Source organism: Nyctibius grandis, chromosome 3, assembly GCF_013368605.1.
Source record: "Nyctibius grandis isolate bNycGra1 chromosome 3, bNycGra1.pri, whole genome shotgun sequence".
Classification (NCBI taxonomy): Eukaryota; Metazoa; Chordata; class Aves; order Nyctibiiformes; family Nyctibiidae; genus Nyctibius; species Nyctibius grandis.
In genome coordinates this window covers 99,591,207-99,610,170 of record NC_090660.1, presented here as the reverse complement: position 1 = coordinate 99,610,170, position 18,964 = coordinate 99,591,207, and the positions used below count along the sequence as shown (strand labels likewise).

General features: G+C 36.7%; 1 protein-coding gene across 5 annotated transcripts in view; it reads left to right on the top strand.

Moving 5' to 3' along the window:
* Positions 1-8,508, top strand: part of NBN (nibrin) — a 30,375-nt gene extending 21,867 nt beyond the window's left edge. For all 5 annotated transcript variants that reach the window (XM_068396717.1, XM_068396716.1, XM_068396720.1 and 2 more), the window contains 5 exons: positions 941-1,012; positions 2,479-2,634; positions 3,653-3,766; positions 4,785-4,834; positions 8,299-8,508. In XM_068396717.1, coding sequence (XP_068252818.1) covers positions 941-1,012; positions 2,479-2,634; positions 3,653-3,766; positions 4,785-4,834; positions 8,299-8,329 — 423 coding nt within the window. In that variant the 3' untranslated portion in view covers positions 8,330-8,508. The remainder of the gene's footprint in view (positions 1-940; positions 1,013-2,478; positions 2,635-3,652; positions 3,767-4,784; positions 4,835-8,298) is intronic.
* Positions 8,509-18,964: the final 10,456 nt, after the last annotated feature.

Here is an 18,964-nt window from a genome sequence, read left to right as displayed (position 1 = left end):
TTTAAAAGACAAGTAAGTCTTTGTAGAGAATCTTTGTTTTTTGCTCTTTATACTATCAGAGAGGAGGTACTTTCTATTGGGTCTGACCGTACTGAGGGACTAAAATGGCTCTTTGGAATAGTCTTACAAATTTTATTATGCCCTGTGAAGTTTTTCTAGTCTGACTTCTTGTCAGGATCGTGAAGGAAAACAAATTCTTATGTATAACTAAGCTCTTGTTTTATCAGATGCACACTTAAAGATTTTTGCTGACAAAAAGCCTTCTAATAGCTTAATTAATGATGACCTATTTTATTCACATAAATTGTGTTTTCAGTCAAATAGGAAGGAGATTTAATGTTAAAGCTCCACAGGCATATTTATGTTACTTTTTTTTTTTTAAAGTATAGAGGCACCTTGTGTATCTGGCAAGGCAGAGAATGTGAGTAATTGACTCAAAATCTACAGGGTGCATAAAGCTCATCTGATTTTTTTCAACCACTGAAAATAATTTATGAAAGGCAAATCTGGTCTTAAACTATGGGAGGAAAGCAACCTGCAGAATACTTTCCTATCCTTGTAATAAAATGTCCTTTCTGCGTACATGTACACAACATTTGGAATTGATAATGCTACTTTTTATATTCAAAAGCTTTTACAGTATTTTCTAGAACCTGGCAGGACTTTGGAGATCGTACACATGGACAAAACTTGCTACTGGTATAAGAAAAAAAAAAAAGTGAGAAAATAATGGTGATTTTTTTAATAGAAAAAAACCCAAGCAATTGTTGTCGTGTACATGAAATATAAATTTAAAAGTACAGTGCAGTTTCTTTTCTGTCCAGATATTTATATAGATTTGAAAATGCCTGTTCCACTGTAAAGAGCAGTAAACAGTTTTATGTGGTTAAATTTATGTTTAATTTCAGTGTTACATTTTAAATAACTTTTAATCAAATAGAACGAAGAGGAACTTGGATCAGTTCTAACTTCAGAAATGAAAAGTGAGATCAAGCAAGAGTCACCAGTCTTGGTAAGAAACCAGTTAATTGTTAAGTTTGAACAGCAAACTTTTAAAAGTGTTAAGAAAATGCATCAAAATTTTGCATTTAAGAACATAGTATGTGTGGATCTTATTTCAGAGTAAACGAGATGCTGAAGATTATACTCCTTAAAAGAATCATGTGTAAATTTGAATAGTACAGTCCAAATTACTGACTGTGAAAAGACAGAACTGTAGTTGATCTGTGTGCTTTTGTAATGGTATTTGGATGGATACTTAAGATGACTGAAACTACAGAAACCTAATGTAATCGTATTAACCTTTCAATGTGGTTAATACTTGTACTGATGTTTTTGTTATGTTAATGCTTAAAGACTAGACAAGAACATAATCTCCTTGTCTGTTCTAAGGAGATCACAACTCGAATGGAAGAGATGGACCATACAGAAAATAGATGTAACATACACTGATTAACAGTAAATAGCGTGCTGTGTTATAGGTGAGAAAAATGAAGGAAGGAGGGGAGAATTGCGGAGAATGGCAGGGAGGCAGAGGAAAAGGAGATGAGGCTAAATGAAACTGAATGGAAAGATTCTGAAGAGGTAAAGGAGAGTGTAGCCCGTCAGCAAGGGGCAGGATAAAACCTTTTCACATAATGTACAGAAAACAGTCCCAAGAAGAGGGAATGCTGTGCAGGTACACCAAAGTGCAGGGTCAGCTCAGATTAAGAGACTTCTAGTTTATACTTTGCTAGAAAACAACTGTACTGCATCTGGGCTGGAGCTGTCCATGAAGACAATTTAACATTACTTGTGAACTTGGCCTGCACCCAGACTTCCTTTTTAATCCACATAGGTCTAGCCCCAAGCAGCAAAGTGTGCATGCAAACTTGCTGACATCTGAGCGTTCTCATGTACAAGAAAAAGTTGCTTCATTGATCAGATCCATCTTATAGCCCTAGAGTTGGCCTAAATGGTAAATCTGTAGGCTAGAATTGAGCTGATGATGTTCAGCTTTGTCTTTTGTGGACTTTACTGGAGTTTGCATTAGAGTAAGCACACTTGATTAAATTAGTTTGGGTAAGAGGCAAGGTGAAGGGGAGGAGAGAAGTAATTCTTAGATATTAGCTAAATTGAAAAAGAAAATTTTTTTTTTTTTACTTGAAGTTTTATCTTGAAGTAAAATCCTAGTCAAATGAGGTACACTGATTTACTATTACTGCAGTTCTTAATGATTCTGTCTTTTCAAGAGATGTAAATATGAGAGAGAGAAATTTACTGAGCTCACAGCTCTATTGGTAGTATATAAGGAGGCAGATAAGTACATCCATCTTCTTGGCTTCTAGCACTGCTACTACTTCCCCTCGCCCTTCTGTAATCCAAACTTTTGCCTCAGCTGTGCTCATGATAATTTCTTTCTCTGACATTTATACTGTTAGATATGCTGTATGTCTGTTTATACACTTGACGTGTTCCATCCTTTTCTTCCCACATAAGAACCACCACAAACTTCAAGATGACTCCAACAATCTTCCTAGCAGACTTCTGTTGACTGAGTTTAGATCATTGGTTGTCAGCCATCCAAGATGGAACAGTCAGCTTACTGGAAATGCCAGCTACGGGGGAAAGAAAAATTTCAAAATGTTCAAAAAGGTTAGTGTGTATTTGAAATGGTCACAAGATGGCACTGTTTAAAAATACTAAAAAGTATTGCCTTGTGATTGTAGAAATATATGTTATGAAAGATTTTTTTAAAATTGATAGTAACTACAGAAAGAAACTATTTAAATACCGTATTATATTGTTAACAAATATTTTGCTAATTGACTGAAGAAGTACCAGGCTGACAAAGGCTTACCTCATGCTAGATTATTTAGATACTTGTACTCTCTATTCTAAGCTGTTACTTAGAATAAGTCATTAAGTTATGCTTACCATGACTTCCAGTTGTACCTCCAAAAGCTGGTAATTTGCCTTCTCCAAAGACCTACATACAAAGCATATGCTGATTCAGAATCTTGCATTTTATCTAATAAATCTAAATAGAACTGAATCTAGTATCGTACAAAAGTAAGATTATCGCTTGCTTGGGTCCTGAACGTAATTTCGAGAAGATTATTAGTGTTCAATGTAAAAATACTACTTCAGCTCATCTTAAAAATTAAAAAAGTATATATGATGTAAGATTACTAGAAATGCATTTCAGTAAAATACTATGCAGAGAATGTGAGTCACATAGTACCACTTCCAGCTTTCTGGGAGTATGCTGTCATTTTTAGATGACATTTTAAATTTCTGATAGTATTTTCTTTTCTACCGTTTTGTAATAGATGCTTATGCATTCTGATGATAAAATAGAATCTATAAGTAAAAATCAGTTTATAATGTTTTCAAACTCCATTTAATGTACTATCAGATTTATTTAGCATATGTAACTTGTTAGCTTTTTTTTTGTTTGTTTCTTTTGGCAAAAGGAGGGAGTTAATAGCTTTCTGTAAATGCTTTTTTCACTTCAATCTCTTTTAAATATGATCTCTGATAAATGTTATTCAAAGAATGACTCACTTTCTTCTGTGATATCTGAATAGACTTTCTGAATTTTTTAAAACAGACCTTTTACTTGCAGTATGCTTGCCTTGTATTGTAATTGTAAGAATTTATTGTCTGACAGGTAGCTTATCCAGGGGCAGGACGAATTCCATACATTATTGGAGGATCAGATTTAATTGCTCACCATGCTAAAAAGAATTCAGAGCTAGAAGACTGGTTAAGGCAAGAAATGGAGGTAAGGAATTATTTTTTAAAGATGATCAAACAAAACTTGACTTATGTAAGTGGTCATACCTGTGGTCATTACTGAAATACTTCAGAATTTTATTTTTGAAATAAAACCTCAGCCAATTAGCTGTTCACACATGCTCATAGGAACATACACATTAGAAAAGTTACTGAAAAGTCAGAGGTCAGTGGTAAGGCTCATCTTTTTGCTGATTATTTGAATTCATTTTACATGCAGCATTCACATAATCAGAAATACTGATTTAAAGCAAAATCAATAACCTCAAAGAGAATGATCTTTTTTTTTAATAAGCAAAATAAGCATTATGGGAACTTGTGACTTCTAAAAATGTGTCACGGAAGAACTTTTACATGGTTAACTGTGTTCAGATTTTTATACAGTACAATTGATATTCTACTCTTGAACAGAACAGAAAATACCTGAGTAAAATTCTGTTGGAGTATACTGAAGAGATATAGTAAGAATAAATTTAATATTTTTTCTATTACAAAAATCTTCACCTTTCCATGTAAAAGTTCTAAAAAAATGTTGTATTTCATCACAGCAGCTCTTTAGCACTTTCATTTTCCAATAGTTTCTTTAAAAATACTTACTGATGAGTCATATTCTGTTTCCACAGCCTGATCGAGATCCTGCTACATCAACACTTTTTTGTTATCTCCTTTTTTTTTATCCTGGGGTATAGACAATGCTAATTAAAATTCTCTTTACACACCAATAATCAGATAAAAATTTCCCTATTTCTATAATGATGCTTAAAAAACAAAAAACATGTTTCTGACCAAAATTGGGGTCTTGCACAAACTAATCCATTCCATTGGCAGCAGTAGCCAAACTTGAGTAGTGAAATATATTATCTAATGTGAATATGCACTGAATGGAGTACTTAGAGAGAACTTATTTCTTTAGGAAAAACTGTGTTAGTGCAGGAATATATTGTTCTGCTATATTGTTCATTAGCTTCATCCTTAACATCAAATATTAAATAAACTTACTTTCTCAGGAACAGAACCGACATGCAAGAGAAGAATCACTTGCTGATGATCTCTTTAGGTAAGAGTTTTATGTTTGTACTTAGAAAATGTGTATTTTTTGCATCACATCTTTTTTTTTTTTGACAAATTACAATTTTGTAAAAGACTTCTTTGACTATTCTTTTCAAAATTCCATGTATTCCATGTATGGAATATACTAAAAATGATTCATCAACTTCTCTCAATTTTTTTTATGTCTTAAACTTTCAATTTCATTCAGACTTGCTACGATTTTTTAATACGAACATTCTCAAAACAAAAATATTCTTATTTCCTGTCTTATATGCACCAGATTGATTGTTCAGAAAGGCTGGAAGAGATTCTGGGGTCAGGCTTTCCACTATTAGTGTTTGCTAGAGCCCAATGAAGTGTTTTGATCTTACAATTAAGGCAGTCATCTGAATGCCCAATAAAAAGTGAGGGCGTCTGCCACTTTTTCATTCTGGCCATGGCACTTGTCTGCCCTGTCACTTGAGGGAGCTAAAGCAACAGAATACTAGTTCTGTGGAAAAGTGATTGGCAGGACTGCTTTCTTTTTTTTTTTTTTGATCTTTGAAGTAATGATTCCCAGAATTTAAAACAAAAAAGTAAAAACCCACCTAAGTAAATCCTTCATTGTGGCCCCTCTTTGTCCCTTATCTTTGAGACCTTAAACTGCTTTCAAACCCATTCACAATGAAAGAGCTGCTAGCTTTTTTTACTTGTTAGAAACTCCCTGAAGGCCTTACTGTCTTTCCAATTTTCAGACTGAGGAGTAGAGGGATTTTTACATTGATCATTCTGTGCTCCTGACAGCATAGTAGTCTTCATTCATTCTGTCTTCATCAGTGGTTATGTCACAGGAGTCTGAGACATTTCTTTGGTAGGTCCAGGTTCACCTTGGCTGTTTGCCTTTGCTTTTTGCCATAACTCATTACATTTGCCTCTAAAATACAGTCTGTTTCAGCAGTTTTCTTTCAATAACCCTCACTTTGGCTGCCTACTGCTTTCCTGATCTCTCTTTTGAAAGAGAGAATCATCCTATTCAGTTGATTTCCTGTCCAGTTACTTTCAACTGTAATCCTAATTTAATGATTTATAACCACTTTCTAATTAAAAAAAGTTCTAAGCCAAGTTTGCTACTTTATCCAGTTTTTACATCTGCAATACAGCCTTTAAATGTATGTCAGTTATGAAAACATTTATAAAAACCTGGTGCAGCTTGATTGCTGTGCTGGAATTAGGAAGAAATTCTTTACTGTGAGGGTGGTGAGACACTGGAACAGGTTGCCCAGAGAAGTTGTGGCTGCCCCCTCCCTGGCAGTGTTTAAGGCCAGATTGGATGAGGCTTTGAGCAACCAGGTCTAGTGGAAAGGTGTCCCTGCCTGTGGCAGGGGGGTTGGAACTAGATGATCTTTAAGGTCCCTTCCAACCCACACCATTCTGTGATTGTATAAATATTAACTGGTTCAAAATATCTTGATTAATTTTTGCCTTTCAAAACACAGCAGTGGAAACTTAGATAATTTGCATGTATTCATGCTTAGAAAAGCTTTTACCTCAACTCCAGTTTATTTAGGATAGTTGTACTTACAGAATTTTCCACAGTCAAAAATATTAAAACACACAATGTTCAGCAGTTTGTAACATACTTCTAATTTTGTCCTCAATCCTGAGTAAAACTACTTGGCATAATGCTAATGTTAACAGCTGCCATTTCCCGTGAAAATTGTGTTTGAAGATGCCATTAGAAAGAGTCACGCAGTACTCAAAGGTAAAGATGAGCTAGAAAGAAAAGCTGTGCCCTCAACTGCTGCTGAGTGCCTACTGAGATAGTGGAGGAAGGGAAGGCATAGGAAAGTATCATACAGTCTGCTAAAACTGAAGATAAATGGATTATGTTCAGTAATAGCCCTTTGTATCCTTCACTCCCTGTTCCCAGCAAGGTCTTTTGTTTCTTTGTGCATTCTCTCACAGTAGTGGAATCTCTGTAGTCCTTTTTCCATTTCGGGCCACAGGCACTGTACAGTTTCCTTTCTCTGATAATGTTGTTCGATTTCTTTCTGTTTGGAAAACATCATACAGGCTTCATTTAACATGGAAGATGGCTGGAGGTGAGGTGGGGAAGATTACGTAAAAATATGATCATGATTGTCAGTGCCAGCATCTCCACAGACAGTCACAGAGAGGGTTGAAGCTTTTGGTGTCCTGATGGCAGGTTTTCATCATGTATCATCCCCTTCTCCCCCACCCCAAAATAGAATTTGGTGTCCAGGACATACTTAAATGTTAGAACTAATGTATTACAATGATATAGCAATAAATTCAAAGAAGTGCTTTCAGATTTAGTATAAGGATCTCATTTTGTTTAGCAAAGATTTAATTATTTTCTTAGTTTTTAAGTGAAGAAGCAAGCAACCACTGTTTGACTTCTCACTTGCCATGCGTTTGGCTCACACTAAAAATTGTGCATTTAGGTAGAAAAATGTGTATGGTGAAGAACGATGTTTTTGTCCAAATCCCTATCAAAGAAACATGATACCACATATCAACATGTGTAAGAGCCATTCAGAAAATCTTACTGCATTAATAGCTTGCACTGTTAATAGTTAATAATAGAGCATTTCTTTCAAAGGGTACACATTTCATTTTTGCCAAAAATCTGAGTTGTACAGCAACAGCAGTGACTTCTAATACCTTTCTAGTTATGCGGTGATGTAATTTGGCTCACAAGTTGTCACATTTTCCTGTCTAAGCAAAAAAAGTCTTGATGAATGAGAACAGAATTAGTGGAAGTAAAACTGCCTGATCATTCAGTTGTGTCCATAAGTTATTCATGCATGAATACAAAACACATCAGAATTTCAAAGAAGTGACACAGGGTTTGGGGAGATGAAGCACACATGGAGAGAAAGAGAAGGCCAAGGGATAGCAGTGTCAAGCAGAGGCAAACTATAAGCATATTGCAGTAAATCAGGTATTTGGTATATCCAGAAAGTAGATATAAATAAATAAAAATCAATCAGAAGCTATGTAAAGGGGAAGGTAAAGCAAGGAACTGCTTTATGTGGGAGTAAGAAGCATCAGAAGGATTTTGTCTGAATGAGCTGTGGCCAAATGTTGTACATTGCTGTGAATATACAGTAGCCCTTTCCCTTCTCTCTGTGTGCCCCCCCCCTTTTTTTTTTTAAGTGAGGAACTTCATGTTGGGACATTAGAGGCTTGGAGAAGCTTGTTCATGCATCAGATCTAAAGATTTTAAGTAGCTAGGAAGTCAGTGAATATTTCAGTAAAGGTTCTCTCTAGCTCATGCACAGGTTCTAGCTTATGCATCCTTCAGTCAAATTGTAGCACCTGTAGTTACAGAAGTGCAGTCAGGGAAGGGACTGAACACTGACCAATCCCTTCTTATGAACATATAATAAAGCTATTTACATCACATTGTTAACTTTGAGTATCATTAAGTTTTACTTATTTGTGACAAATTTTCTTTTTTTGTTGCAGATACGATCCTAATGTGAAAAGGAGAAGATAAACTGTGACCTGAATTTACAGTGGTTCTCCAGCATAATCCACTTTCTGTTCCTTAGGTTTGCTGGTTACAACATGTAATATATACCTACATATGACCATTTGAGCTATCTATTATTGTAAGACATGTTTTTGAGTCTTGCTTTTATTAAAGAAAAATAAAAGTTTCTTTCACTGCTTGTACTTTAGGGATTGCATGTTTTCAAGACCTTAACATTTGCTTCAGAGTAATGATCAGTAAAATACCATAGATATTTAGGATTTCATTTTAGGCTGTTTATTTCTAATGTTTGCTTGTCAGTACTATTTTGGGAAAAAAAGGAAGTCAACATCAGGCTTTTTTCTTTTCAGAAAGGCTTTATTAATTAAGTTTTTGTATACTGTTAATTTTGTCTTGAGGTGGAGGTTTTTGAAAACTTCATAAATAAGTTAGACCAAACTTGAAATTTGTCTCTGAGTGAACAAGAAGTATTTAATACTGATAAGTTCAAGATTATTTCTGTTTTTGAAGTTGGTGACATCAAATTATTTGTAGCCAGCCACCAATTTTGTGTGATGGCATATTTGAAACAAATGTTTAAATTCTAAAATTCAGTGATTTTTTGCCCTATTATGCCTTCAAATCATCAATATTTGTTTGAACAGTCTACAGTTAGACTAGAAACACTCTTATAAACTCAGAAAAATATTCCAAAAAAGTTTGCAGCAGCAACAAGCAGTTTAATTTTGATTTCTTGGGAAGGAAGAGAGAGGCAAGTGCAGTTTCTTTCTCTGCATATTTCCTTTCTTTTGCAAATAGAGAGCTGTGTTTGAACATGGCTGTTTAGGAACAAAAGATGTCTAAGGAAAGCCCAAAAGCTGCGTGATGAGAACCATCAGATTATGAGAGTCTGTGTACTTACCTGTAGTATTAAATGAGAAATAACCTTGTACGTTCCTCAGAAGTGTAAATTCTGATATAATGATGTCTCATATTCTGTAATTTGTTTTTATTTGTAATGAGACTCATGTTAGGGGGAGAGAAGACCAAATTTGATAGTTTCCAGGAGTCACGTGAAGGGGCAGGGAACACCCCAAAACTAAGGCTTAAAAATAAAAACTGGTTGGGGGATGGGGGGAGTTTCCCTGGAAAATAAAAAAAAGAAAAACTTGAAAGCTCCAGGTTAGGGTATGGCAGAGAAGCCAAATTAATCCCCATGCTATTGGAAATAATGCCCGTTACCCATGCCTTTACTTTTTTCAATCACTGTAAAAAATCTACCCTTGAGAATAATTCCATCATCTATATTGACAGTGAAAGCTATGAAAGAGCTACCCGTTTTTGGGTTAGGAGAGCTCATCTTAATGATCTGAGAATTTGGAATTTGAAGGATTCCCCTGAAAGTACAGTGAGAAAAGCCTTCCAGACTTTCTGCTCGGCTGTATGAAGCCATCACATACAGATGAAGGTGGACAGTAGCTCCATCGCATCCTGTTTCAAGAGGCAGGATGGTAGGATCTCCTTCCTTATGTGAGAGTACATTTGGTTGATGTAATTGAATTTAAGTGCTCAGTAAGAAAGCTACTTCCTCTGGTGAGAGCTCAGAACATTCAAGCAAGATGACCTGAGCTGTTTCAAGCCACTCTGGTGTGTGTCATATTTGATGAACAGCATCCTGAGATCTGTGTATATCAAGATAGCAGATATGCTGAAGTCAGTGTGATTGCATGGTCTCAGAAAATATTTGGTCTTCAAAAACCAGTGTTTCCTCAGGTCTGTTTTGGCATCTTCTTGATCACTTGGTCAGGACTCTCCAGAGTGATACACAAAGTGCAGGACCAGTACCTTTGAGTTCAGCAGTATCCATGAGAGTGTTTTGGTATTGTAACTTGCATTAGGGCACATCAAATTGTGTCCACCAAATACCTTTAAAAAGACTGTTCTTCAGCAGTTGAAATATTTGCTGGAGGAGGTATAGTGACTGCTGTTTGTTGCACCCTCAGGTGAATTTTTCTACTCTGACAATGAGAATCTCCAGGTTTTCCTGTTGAAGACCTTCTGGTCAAACAGGGCAGCTCTTGTAGATTGCTGAGGATGTCCTTTTTGATTGTTGTTACTAAATTCAAGCAGGTAGCTTGGATAGCAGAATATCAATGGACAAGATCCTTCAGAAAGGTTGTGTTTATAGTTGTGAAAAACAGAACTTGTCATTTCACCTTAGAAATTCTCTAAAGATACAATGTACAGGGGCCTTCTACAAGAAAATAAAGGTTAAGTCCTTTGCTGCTCAGACTGCAACCCTGGTGGTACATCAGTGACCACTCTTCCATTCGTGACTTAGGGCTCTTCAAATGCAGTTCCCTAGAGAGCTGAATTTAGCAACTTTGATACTTTTTTTTTTTTAGTGTCATAGGACTGATGGACTCGACCATGAAGTGACTGGGTGAGCACCCACAGACAAACGCTTGAAGATTTCTTCATAGATTTTGTTTGAGATGCTTTCTCTGTAGCAGCATTTCCAACATCACCTTCAGATTTCTTTGCAGTCTTTGACAGGCAGCTGTATGTTCTCAAGAGGGGAGGCCATGTGGGGTTTTCCACAGTAGTGCTGAGAAAAAAAAAGTTAGGATCAGCACTTGGCTCAAGATACACAGGGTGTATGTTCCTGTTTTGGGTCTAACCTGAGGATGCCTAATAGGTGATAGTTTGTTTTCTAATTCAGTTGCATCTGCTGTCTGGTTGATGAGAAGCCTGTAGATTGGTGAACCTGAGCCTTTTGCTATTTCAACATGAATTCATGCTTGCATTAAAAGAGCAGCTTAGACATCTAAACTTACACCCCTTACCCGTAGCTTGAATTGTAATTCCAAATTCATGTAACAACTCCTATTCATAATATTGAAGCCTTGCTTCCATTTTAGCATCGTTTTGTCATGGTTTTCAGCTCCAGATGTTAGAGGAAACATGCTTGTTGGCTTACTGGTTTGGGCCTTCTGTTTACTGGAGTTTCTGAGGTAGATGATAAAGGACATGATTACATGATCCAAATCTTGGGAGCCTGGACATCCAACAAATTACATCAGTGTTTGCCTTACCCCTGGAACTGTTACATTAACTTGACCTGATGTTTCCTTTATTTCATAAAATATGCTGTTGCAGGCGAACTCTAGTAGGGAGCTAAGCCCCATGCAGCTGCTCACTTGCACCCCCTGCAGCAGGGCGGGTGAGAGAACGAGAATGAAAGTTGGAAAGGTTATGCGTTGAGATAAAGACATAGGTAAAGCAAAAGCTGTGGGCCCAAGCAAGGGCAATTAACTTTGCATTCTGCAGTTCAGAACTTTTGCTGCATGCTCCATTTTCATTCTGTGGGCTTGTGCCCTGTGGTTTCAACATTCAGGTCACCAGTTTTCTGAGAGAATTTCTGTGGTGTTGATTTTCTTTAGAAGGTTAAGAAAGTTCAGTAACTCAGACATGACATCTAAGGTTTCGCTCATCTGCCCCAAACCACAATCTGCAAGCATACCCACCTTTTTGACAAAATGCTGCTCTTCACCTAAAAATACATCTAAGCAGAGACTTATCTTCAGATCTTGTTTCTTGCATTTTTCTGTGTAACACAGAAGTTTGAGGGTTTGTTGGGACTGCTTTTTTAAAGCATGTATTATCTTTGTTCACACTGCTCACAGGAAGGAGATGCACACAATACTTAAACTAAATATACTTTTTATTAGCAAGGCTTTTAAAATACAGTCTTGCATTCAGCAGCTTAGCTGAACACAGTTTAATGCAGATTGAATTACTCCATGCACCACTAAAATAAGAGGATGGGTGCTGTATCCCTGCAGGAACAACATGCTTAATTTTCAGTTTAACTCACACCAGTTTCAGCTGACTTCTCGTCTTTCCTGCATCAGCTGGGGAAGCCACTGCCTTTTTTGGCAAGACTACCACGATATTCTCACTGTTGAAGTTTGTTTTCTATTTCCATCCATTCACGTCTGTGAGTCTGCCCCATTTTCTCCAACTCCTACTCCCAATCTTCTCCCAGAACGTGTGCTGGGGCAGCAGGGCTGGTCTCTCCTGTGTCTTTGCATCAGCTCCTATATGCTGAAAGTGTGTTTGTAGTCAGCTTTGGTTTCCTCTGTCCACCAATCTCCCCATCGACTTCCTCCAGAATGCTAAGCCCCCTTCGTTACCTCCATTCCTGATGTGTCCGAGAGGCTCTATTCCACGTTTACCATCAAACCTCAGTTCATAACCGAGATAGTAGCTGAAGTCTCCACTATAGACCTACCTCCAATCCCTTCCCAGCTCTCCTATTACCAGTCCATTTTGTACAGGTGATCTCTCAGTCCTTATTCTTACCCTGTCTTTTCCCCCTCCTCCCATAAAACTAGCCCTTCTCTTGCTCTGTTCCATTTCTTGAATCTATCCATGGTCACATTTGGCCACATCTGGTATTTGATTCACAAACTGGCTACTTCTAATTGTGTTCTGGTATCTCCTTAGAATTTAAGCCAAATGTGGCAAAACCTGAACTGTCTTCCATTATTCCTCACTCTTCCTCATATAGTGTTTTGATAACCACCGTCACCGCATTCCAGTGAGATAGTTACAAAAATGCTAGACAAGATCAGATCTCCCTAACTAGCAACTCTCCCTGCCACTTGCTTTAGCACTCTGCCCCAGCTTTGACTATCAGAATCTCAAGCACTGGCTACAGCACCAGATCCATGCAAACCAATACCTTTTCCCTCTTTCTGAACACTACAGCTCTCTGAACACCTCTTCCTCCCCATGGTTTGTTTTTTTTCCTCTGACTTAAAGAGTTCCCCACTTCTTCAAACCAAAATAATTGGCTTCTAGGTGAAGCTGTTTTAATATTACTCCTTTAGCCTTCCATCTGTCATCAGTTTTCACACATGAAGATAGAACAAGCTTAGCATGCAAACCTCAGGTAGGGTTATCATCTAATCAAAGCTGAGGTTTTGCTCGCAAGTTGCTTGCAGCTCAGGAGAATATATTTCAGCCGAGAGCAGATGTTCTGTACACATTTACATAGCTTATCTAAAAAAAAAGGGTATGACCCAAGCATACTTCAGCAAAAGCAGAAATACTGAGGCATGACACACACACACTTACATAATATCTCTAAGTTTAGGTGTATCATGTGTGAACAAAAATACAGGTAGATCAATATAAGCCTTTATCTCCTTTAGAACTGGAATTCCACAACCAGCATACCAGACCTAACATAGAAACGGGCAAGATCAGAGCATGGGCTTTCCAGATTGTGCCAGGTAGACGTAAGGTAGCAGGATCAGTTCTTGAACAGGAATAACTCAAGTGTTCAGACAGAAGCTGGTACTAGAACTGAACTGATGAAAAATTAATGATTTCCCTCTCCTCAGAGTATCCTCTGGAACTTATCAAATCTCTCTAATCACCTTGTCTCTAGCTTTAGATTTGGGGACAACTATTCGTTCTTCCTATTCTTAGTTAAAAGAACCTAAAAAATGCCAGGATGTCATAATTTGTGAATACGTAACAAACCTCATTGTTCATTTTCTTTATGCTGGCATGTAAGTCTACAGAGGGTGCCCAGGAATACAAAGCTGAATTTTAGTTTATTGAAGCATCCACTGTAGGCAATGTAGGCTCATACTTGCACATTGCCAGTGATCTCAGAATAGAGAGAGGAAAGTGCCAATTAGATTAACTTAGTCTCCAGAACAAGTCGTTTCAAAAGGAGAGCTAGGAATATGAAGTATATTTTTTTCTGTTTTGGGTAACTACTGATGACCACTAGGTTATAAAAGTTGGCTTAATATGCCCTATAAGTACAAAATTACCCTTGTTAGAAAATCAGCTACCATGCAGACAGGTGTAATGTGAACTCAAGTTCACGGTTTGTTTAAGCTGCAACATTCCAGTGTCTGCAAAGACAAAACCATCCTTAAAACAGTGCTTAGCTTCACTATAATTACTAAATTATACTCTTAACACTTTTTTCCCCTCCCATAATCCTTGTTCCTTAGATCAAAATTCATCCTTGACCTCACACTTCCTTGTGCAAGTCAAGCTTCAAAAGTCAGCTGAACTCAAACACCTTAAGTGTACCACATTCCCCAAAGTATAGTCTTTTTCAGAAAAAAAGAGCTGTTCATAGTTCAATATCCTAGCTTCAACTTTGTACCCATAATGTCACCAAAGCCTTCCTTTCTCTGTCAAAGAATGTTTCAGTTTCCATTGATTTCTGCTAAATACAATCAGTTATTATGGTTATTTCAAACAACACATGACTTCTCTTTCATGCTGGGGAAGGGAAAAAGGGAGGAGTAAATGTCCCAAAAGCTCTCATATCAGTTGAAGTACTGTGCTCCCATCTTGCTCTCAAAATATAATCCTCAAAAAATAATCCAAAAATGACATTGTTATTATAAAGTTCTAAAATATTATCTAAATTAAAATGTAACAGTATAAACCTTTTAGCAGTTTTTGTTCCATAACTTATTCAAAATAAAATCATTACTATATGGATGATAATAAAATCGAATAATCAGCTCCCTTTAAGGCATATGCATGCTCTCTCCTGCTGTTTAGAAATGTTTGGGAGCTAGCACTGCTACAGCACAGATTCTGCTATTACATGAAAATACCTGCTTGCTTTCTCAGAAGTAGAAAACATGGTACCAGAGCAACCAAGTCTCATCTCTTGGCACACACTGCCTTACTGATCCAGTCCTACTGCTTCTGGAGCAATTGCTTCTAGTTCATATGTATGTGTTGCACTTCAGTGTAACTTCAGTTAACAGCCAATTAAAAATATATGCCAACACATTAGACTAACAGCTCCAGCACAGAGCTCTGAAGTTACAGTGTGCAGATCTTGACAGAAGAGGACAGGAGACCACCAGCCTATCAACGCCGCATGGATTCACTTCAGCACCTATAGGTTTGCAGTTCATACTGCTCAGATTCTTTGCCGCTTTCCTCCCATCGTTCCTCACTGGTCACTGCTTGTTATCAGTGAGGACTCGCTAGAAGTTTGCAAATTTTACACTCTTTCTTTCTCTCTTAAGAGCAGCTGGCCTAAAAACAGGATTTCATGAGGTAAACTCATTTTCTTCCCCTCAGCTGGCTATGCAGGTCAGGCTTGCCTCAAAGTTTGGATCTTAATTTAATTTCCTCCAGCTTTTTTTCCTCCAGTACTCTGGATTTCGGCTCTGGCCTTCTTTTCACAGTTTTTGAGCTGTGGGAGAAAGAAGCTACAGCCACCTCCCTCTACAAAATTAGTATTTTTCATTATGCAACCACACTCTATGAAATTAATCATTAAAAAAAGATACCTACACTCACCAGGTCAGAAGGAAAATACAGTATACCCCAACAATTCCCTAAGTGCTGAGGACTAGGGACCTACTGCTGTGAGATGCACTTTGGTGTCCCTTACTCAATGTATAGGTGCTGTTTCTGGGACCTGTACTCTTTCCATACATTTGCTGGCAAGCCCACATTATTAGGGAGATCTGCTATGACAAATCTTAGCCGCAGTTCAACACAGCTGGATACTATGTGAAATAATCCTAGCAATGATTTAGCTAGAAGACACATTCAGCATTAAGAACCAAACCCAAATGTAAGAGACATTTTCCCACTAGCCTCTTAGAAAATACACAGTATGGGTTAACATACCTTTACAAATTCTATAAATGCAAATTAAATTCTTCTAGCTAAAAATTATATTCTTCCTGTATGTATTTTAGTAATAAAGCTTAAGTAGTAAGGATCCTTTTTAACTCCATGATGTTTAAAACTCATCTTTCTCACTGAAAGAAGAGCTGAAAGAAGCAATCAGTCTCCCTTCTGGGAACTATTACAATATACAGGAAATTCAAATGTTTGGTTTTTTTTTAAATCCAAGAAACAAAGTTATTTCCCCAAAAGACAACTATTCAGTGCCAACATCTAATCCACAATAAATGCAGTAATTATGATACAGTGCTTTAGGTAAAACTATCCTAAGGCAAACCTTGAATTTTTACATCTCTTATTCTCTCAAAAAATCTAAGAGGAGAGAAACAGAAATTTGTCTCAAAATCAGAAACCCAAAAGTGAGAAAGTCCAGCTACAACTTTAAAACTAGCAATTCCTAGCAGAAACGATCATTTTTTAGTAAAGCTTTGGTTGAAAGAAGTGTTTTCATACTGCCTTAATAAACATGACCACTGAGAACATTTGTCTGCCCAACTAAGGGCTCTCACATGCGTTTTTTTAATCATCTCAAACATCCTGGCAAGATTGATAAAAGAAAAAAAGCAGCTAAACCTCAAGGTGCTGTAATACTGCAGGGAAAGATACCTGTGTAAGAACAGGACCCTGATGTCTGCTACAAATTTGTCACTGCAACACACAGAGCCTGTGAGTAGCTGCAGCAGCTTAGGCTAGAGATTTGGCTGTTGGAAGATTTTATCCCCTTTTTTGCAAAAAAAACTTTTAAGTAAATTGCTTCCTTTGTTTTGTTGGCATTTTAAATGTTTCACATGACAAATGAAAATGCAGTAACATGCCACAATATGTTGTACTTGGGCATTTATATTGACACAAAACTGAAGGAGTTTAATCACAGCGCAGATGTATTCCCAATATATTAATTGCAATAAAGTTCTATAATCAAATACTTTGCACTTATACAGATCCTCAGTTAAAATTATTAGGTATCACAGGTTTAGGACAGATCTATATATACACAGTTTCTGCCAAAGAAGGCAAATTACAGAATCTCAGTTCAATTATGAAAAAAATAAGCCTAGACTTTAGCATAATTAAAACCAGCTCAGATATAAGTATAAAAAAAATATCTTAACTAGTATTGACAATGCATGGTTAAATCTAACCATGTAGGCAATGCAGAAATTAATAAAAATTTTGCCTCATTTGAGTTTATTTTTATGCAATTAAATTGGCTCTAAAATAAAATTTATTATTAGTAGTAGCATCATTTCATAAATTACTTTGGACTTCCATTGAAAATACTGTCATTTTAATCCTTGCATACTTTACCTTTTCAACTTCTATGTCCAAAGTCTAAGTAACTTACTCAGATGCATAAAGGCCTGCAGTAGCAACAGAACCCCATAATTCAGTAGGCACAGAAAACAGGCATTTATTGCATATAGGTATCTACAACTTAGGACAGTTAAGACAGCTGGGAAACCAGCAAGCACTAGTAGTTTCAGAAAGTCTAAGTCTAATTTCCTTTTTAAAATCTGTTCAAGTTCTACTATGGAGATTTTAATCATGCAAATACAATACCTTAAACTAACATGACATTCTTCAACACAAAAAGCCCAAAGAAAAAATTAAATAACATCTATTCCATCACATTGGACCTGAATTAAAATGTTTGGTAATACATCAGTTAAAACCAAGCACTTGGTCTACTCAGAGTTCTGGAAGATAACTTGAGTTTTCTAACCAGCTGTTGCTTACCTCACTATGGTGAATAACCCATGAGTGTGTTTAGGTAAACCAACTACTCTAAAATGCAGAAAATGAAATCTAGGTCTTACTTTACGGAGCAGAAAGGTGAAACCTCAAGTCAGAGGTAGGTACAAGTTCAGTCTTTGTCTTTCATAACAAGCTTTAAGATTTATAGGAACTACGGCATGTTTGCTTTGGGTTTGGTTTGTTTATTTTTTAGCTGGCTGTAAGATATGAGCATTTTTCAAGTTTCAAAACCTGCAGGCTAAAATAGTTTTGGTGTTATGTGCTGCTCTAGAAAAAAAGGAGAAATGACCAGTACTTGTTCAAACGGGAGATGAGAATATCTGTCACCCACCTTCATCAGTCAAGTGATCCCATTCAGTCTTCCTGAGCTAGGAAGCAAAAAAACCTTAAGTTTTCTCATGTACTTAATTTTTCAGTAGTACACCAGATATTCATTATATTGACACTGTAATAAGAGCACTTATATCAGTACTTTATTGTTTATGTTAATAAGTATTCTCAGACTGTACATATCACTGTAGGGGAACATCTCATGTTAGTCTTTCTGCACTCACCCAACTCTAGGCATAGTGTGAGAAAACATTAATAGATTGTGTCAAATCATGCATTAAAGATTAAATGGGAATGCTTATTCTTTTATTCCAATTATCAAATAGGATAATTTATAACTGTTGAGGAATACTTCTTGCTTACAGAAATCCTTATAGGAAAAAACATTTTACTAAGTGCTCATTCCAAGTATTACTGTATTACTATGACAAATAAATAAAATCCTTGTTTCAAGCAGAAGGCTCCAAATTTGCTTTAGGACCAAGAATCACTTTGTACTAAGCAACCTTTCTGCCTTTAGAAGTTATTTTGATTTCATGGTAAAAATATTTTGTCACATTTGACACTACAATGTAAAGCCACTCTGGTAGGCATTGCTTTTCCCAGAGGAAGTCTGCTCTTTTAGCTGAGCAAGAGATGACAGGCAGGTCAATGTAAGTTAGTCTCATTTACTGTTTATCTGGAAGTAATTCCAGCTGAGTAGAGATCAGTTGTAATAGCAGATCAATTTTTTGTATTTTGCAAAGGTGAAGTATTGTAGTATCAGCATCCTTTACCAAGCAATACAAGCGCAGGTTACTTGTATACAACAGAAATGTG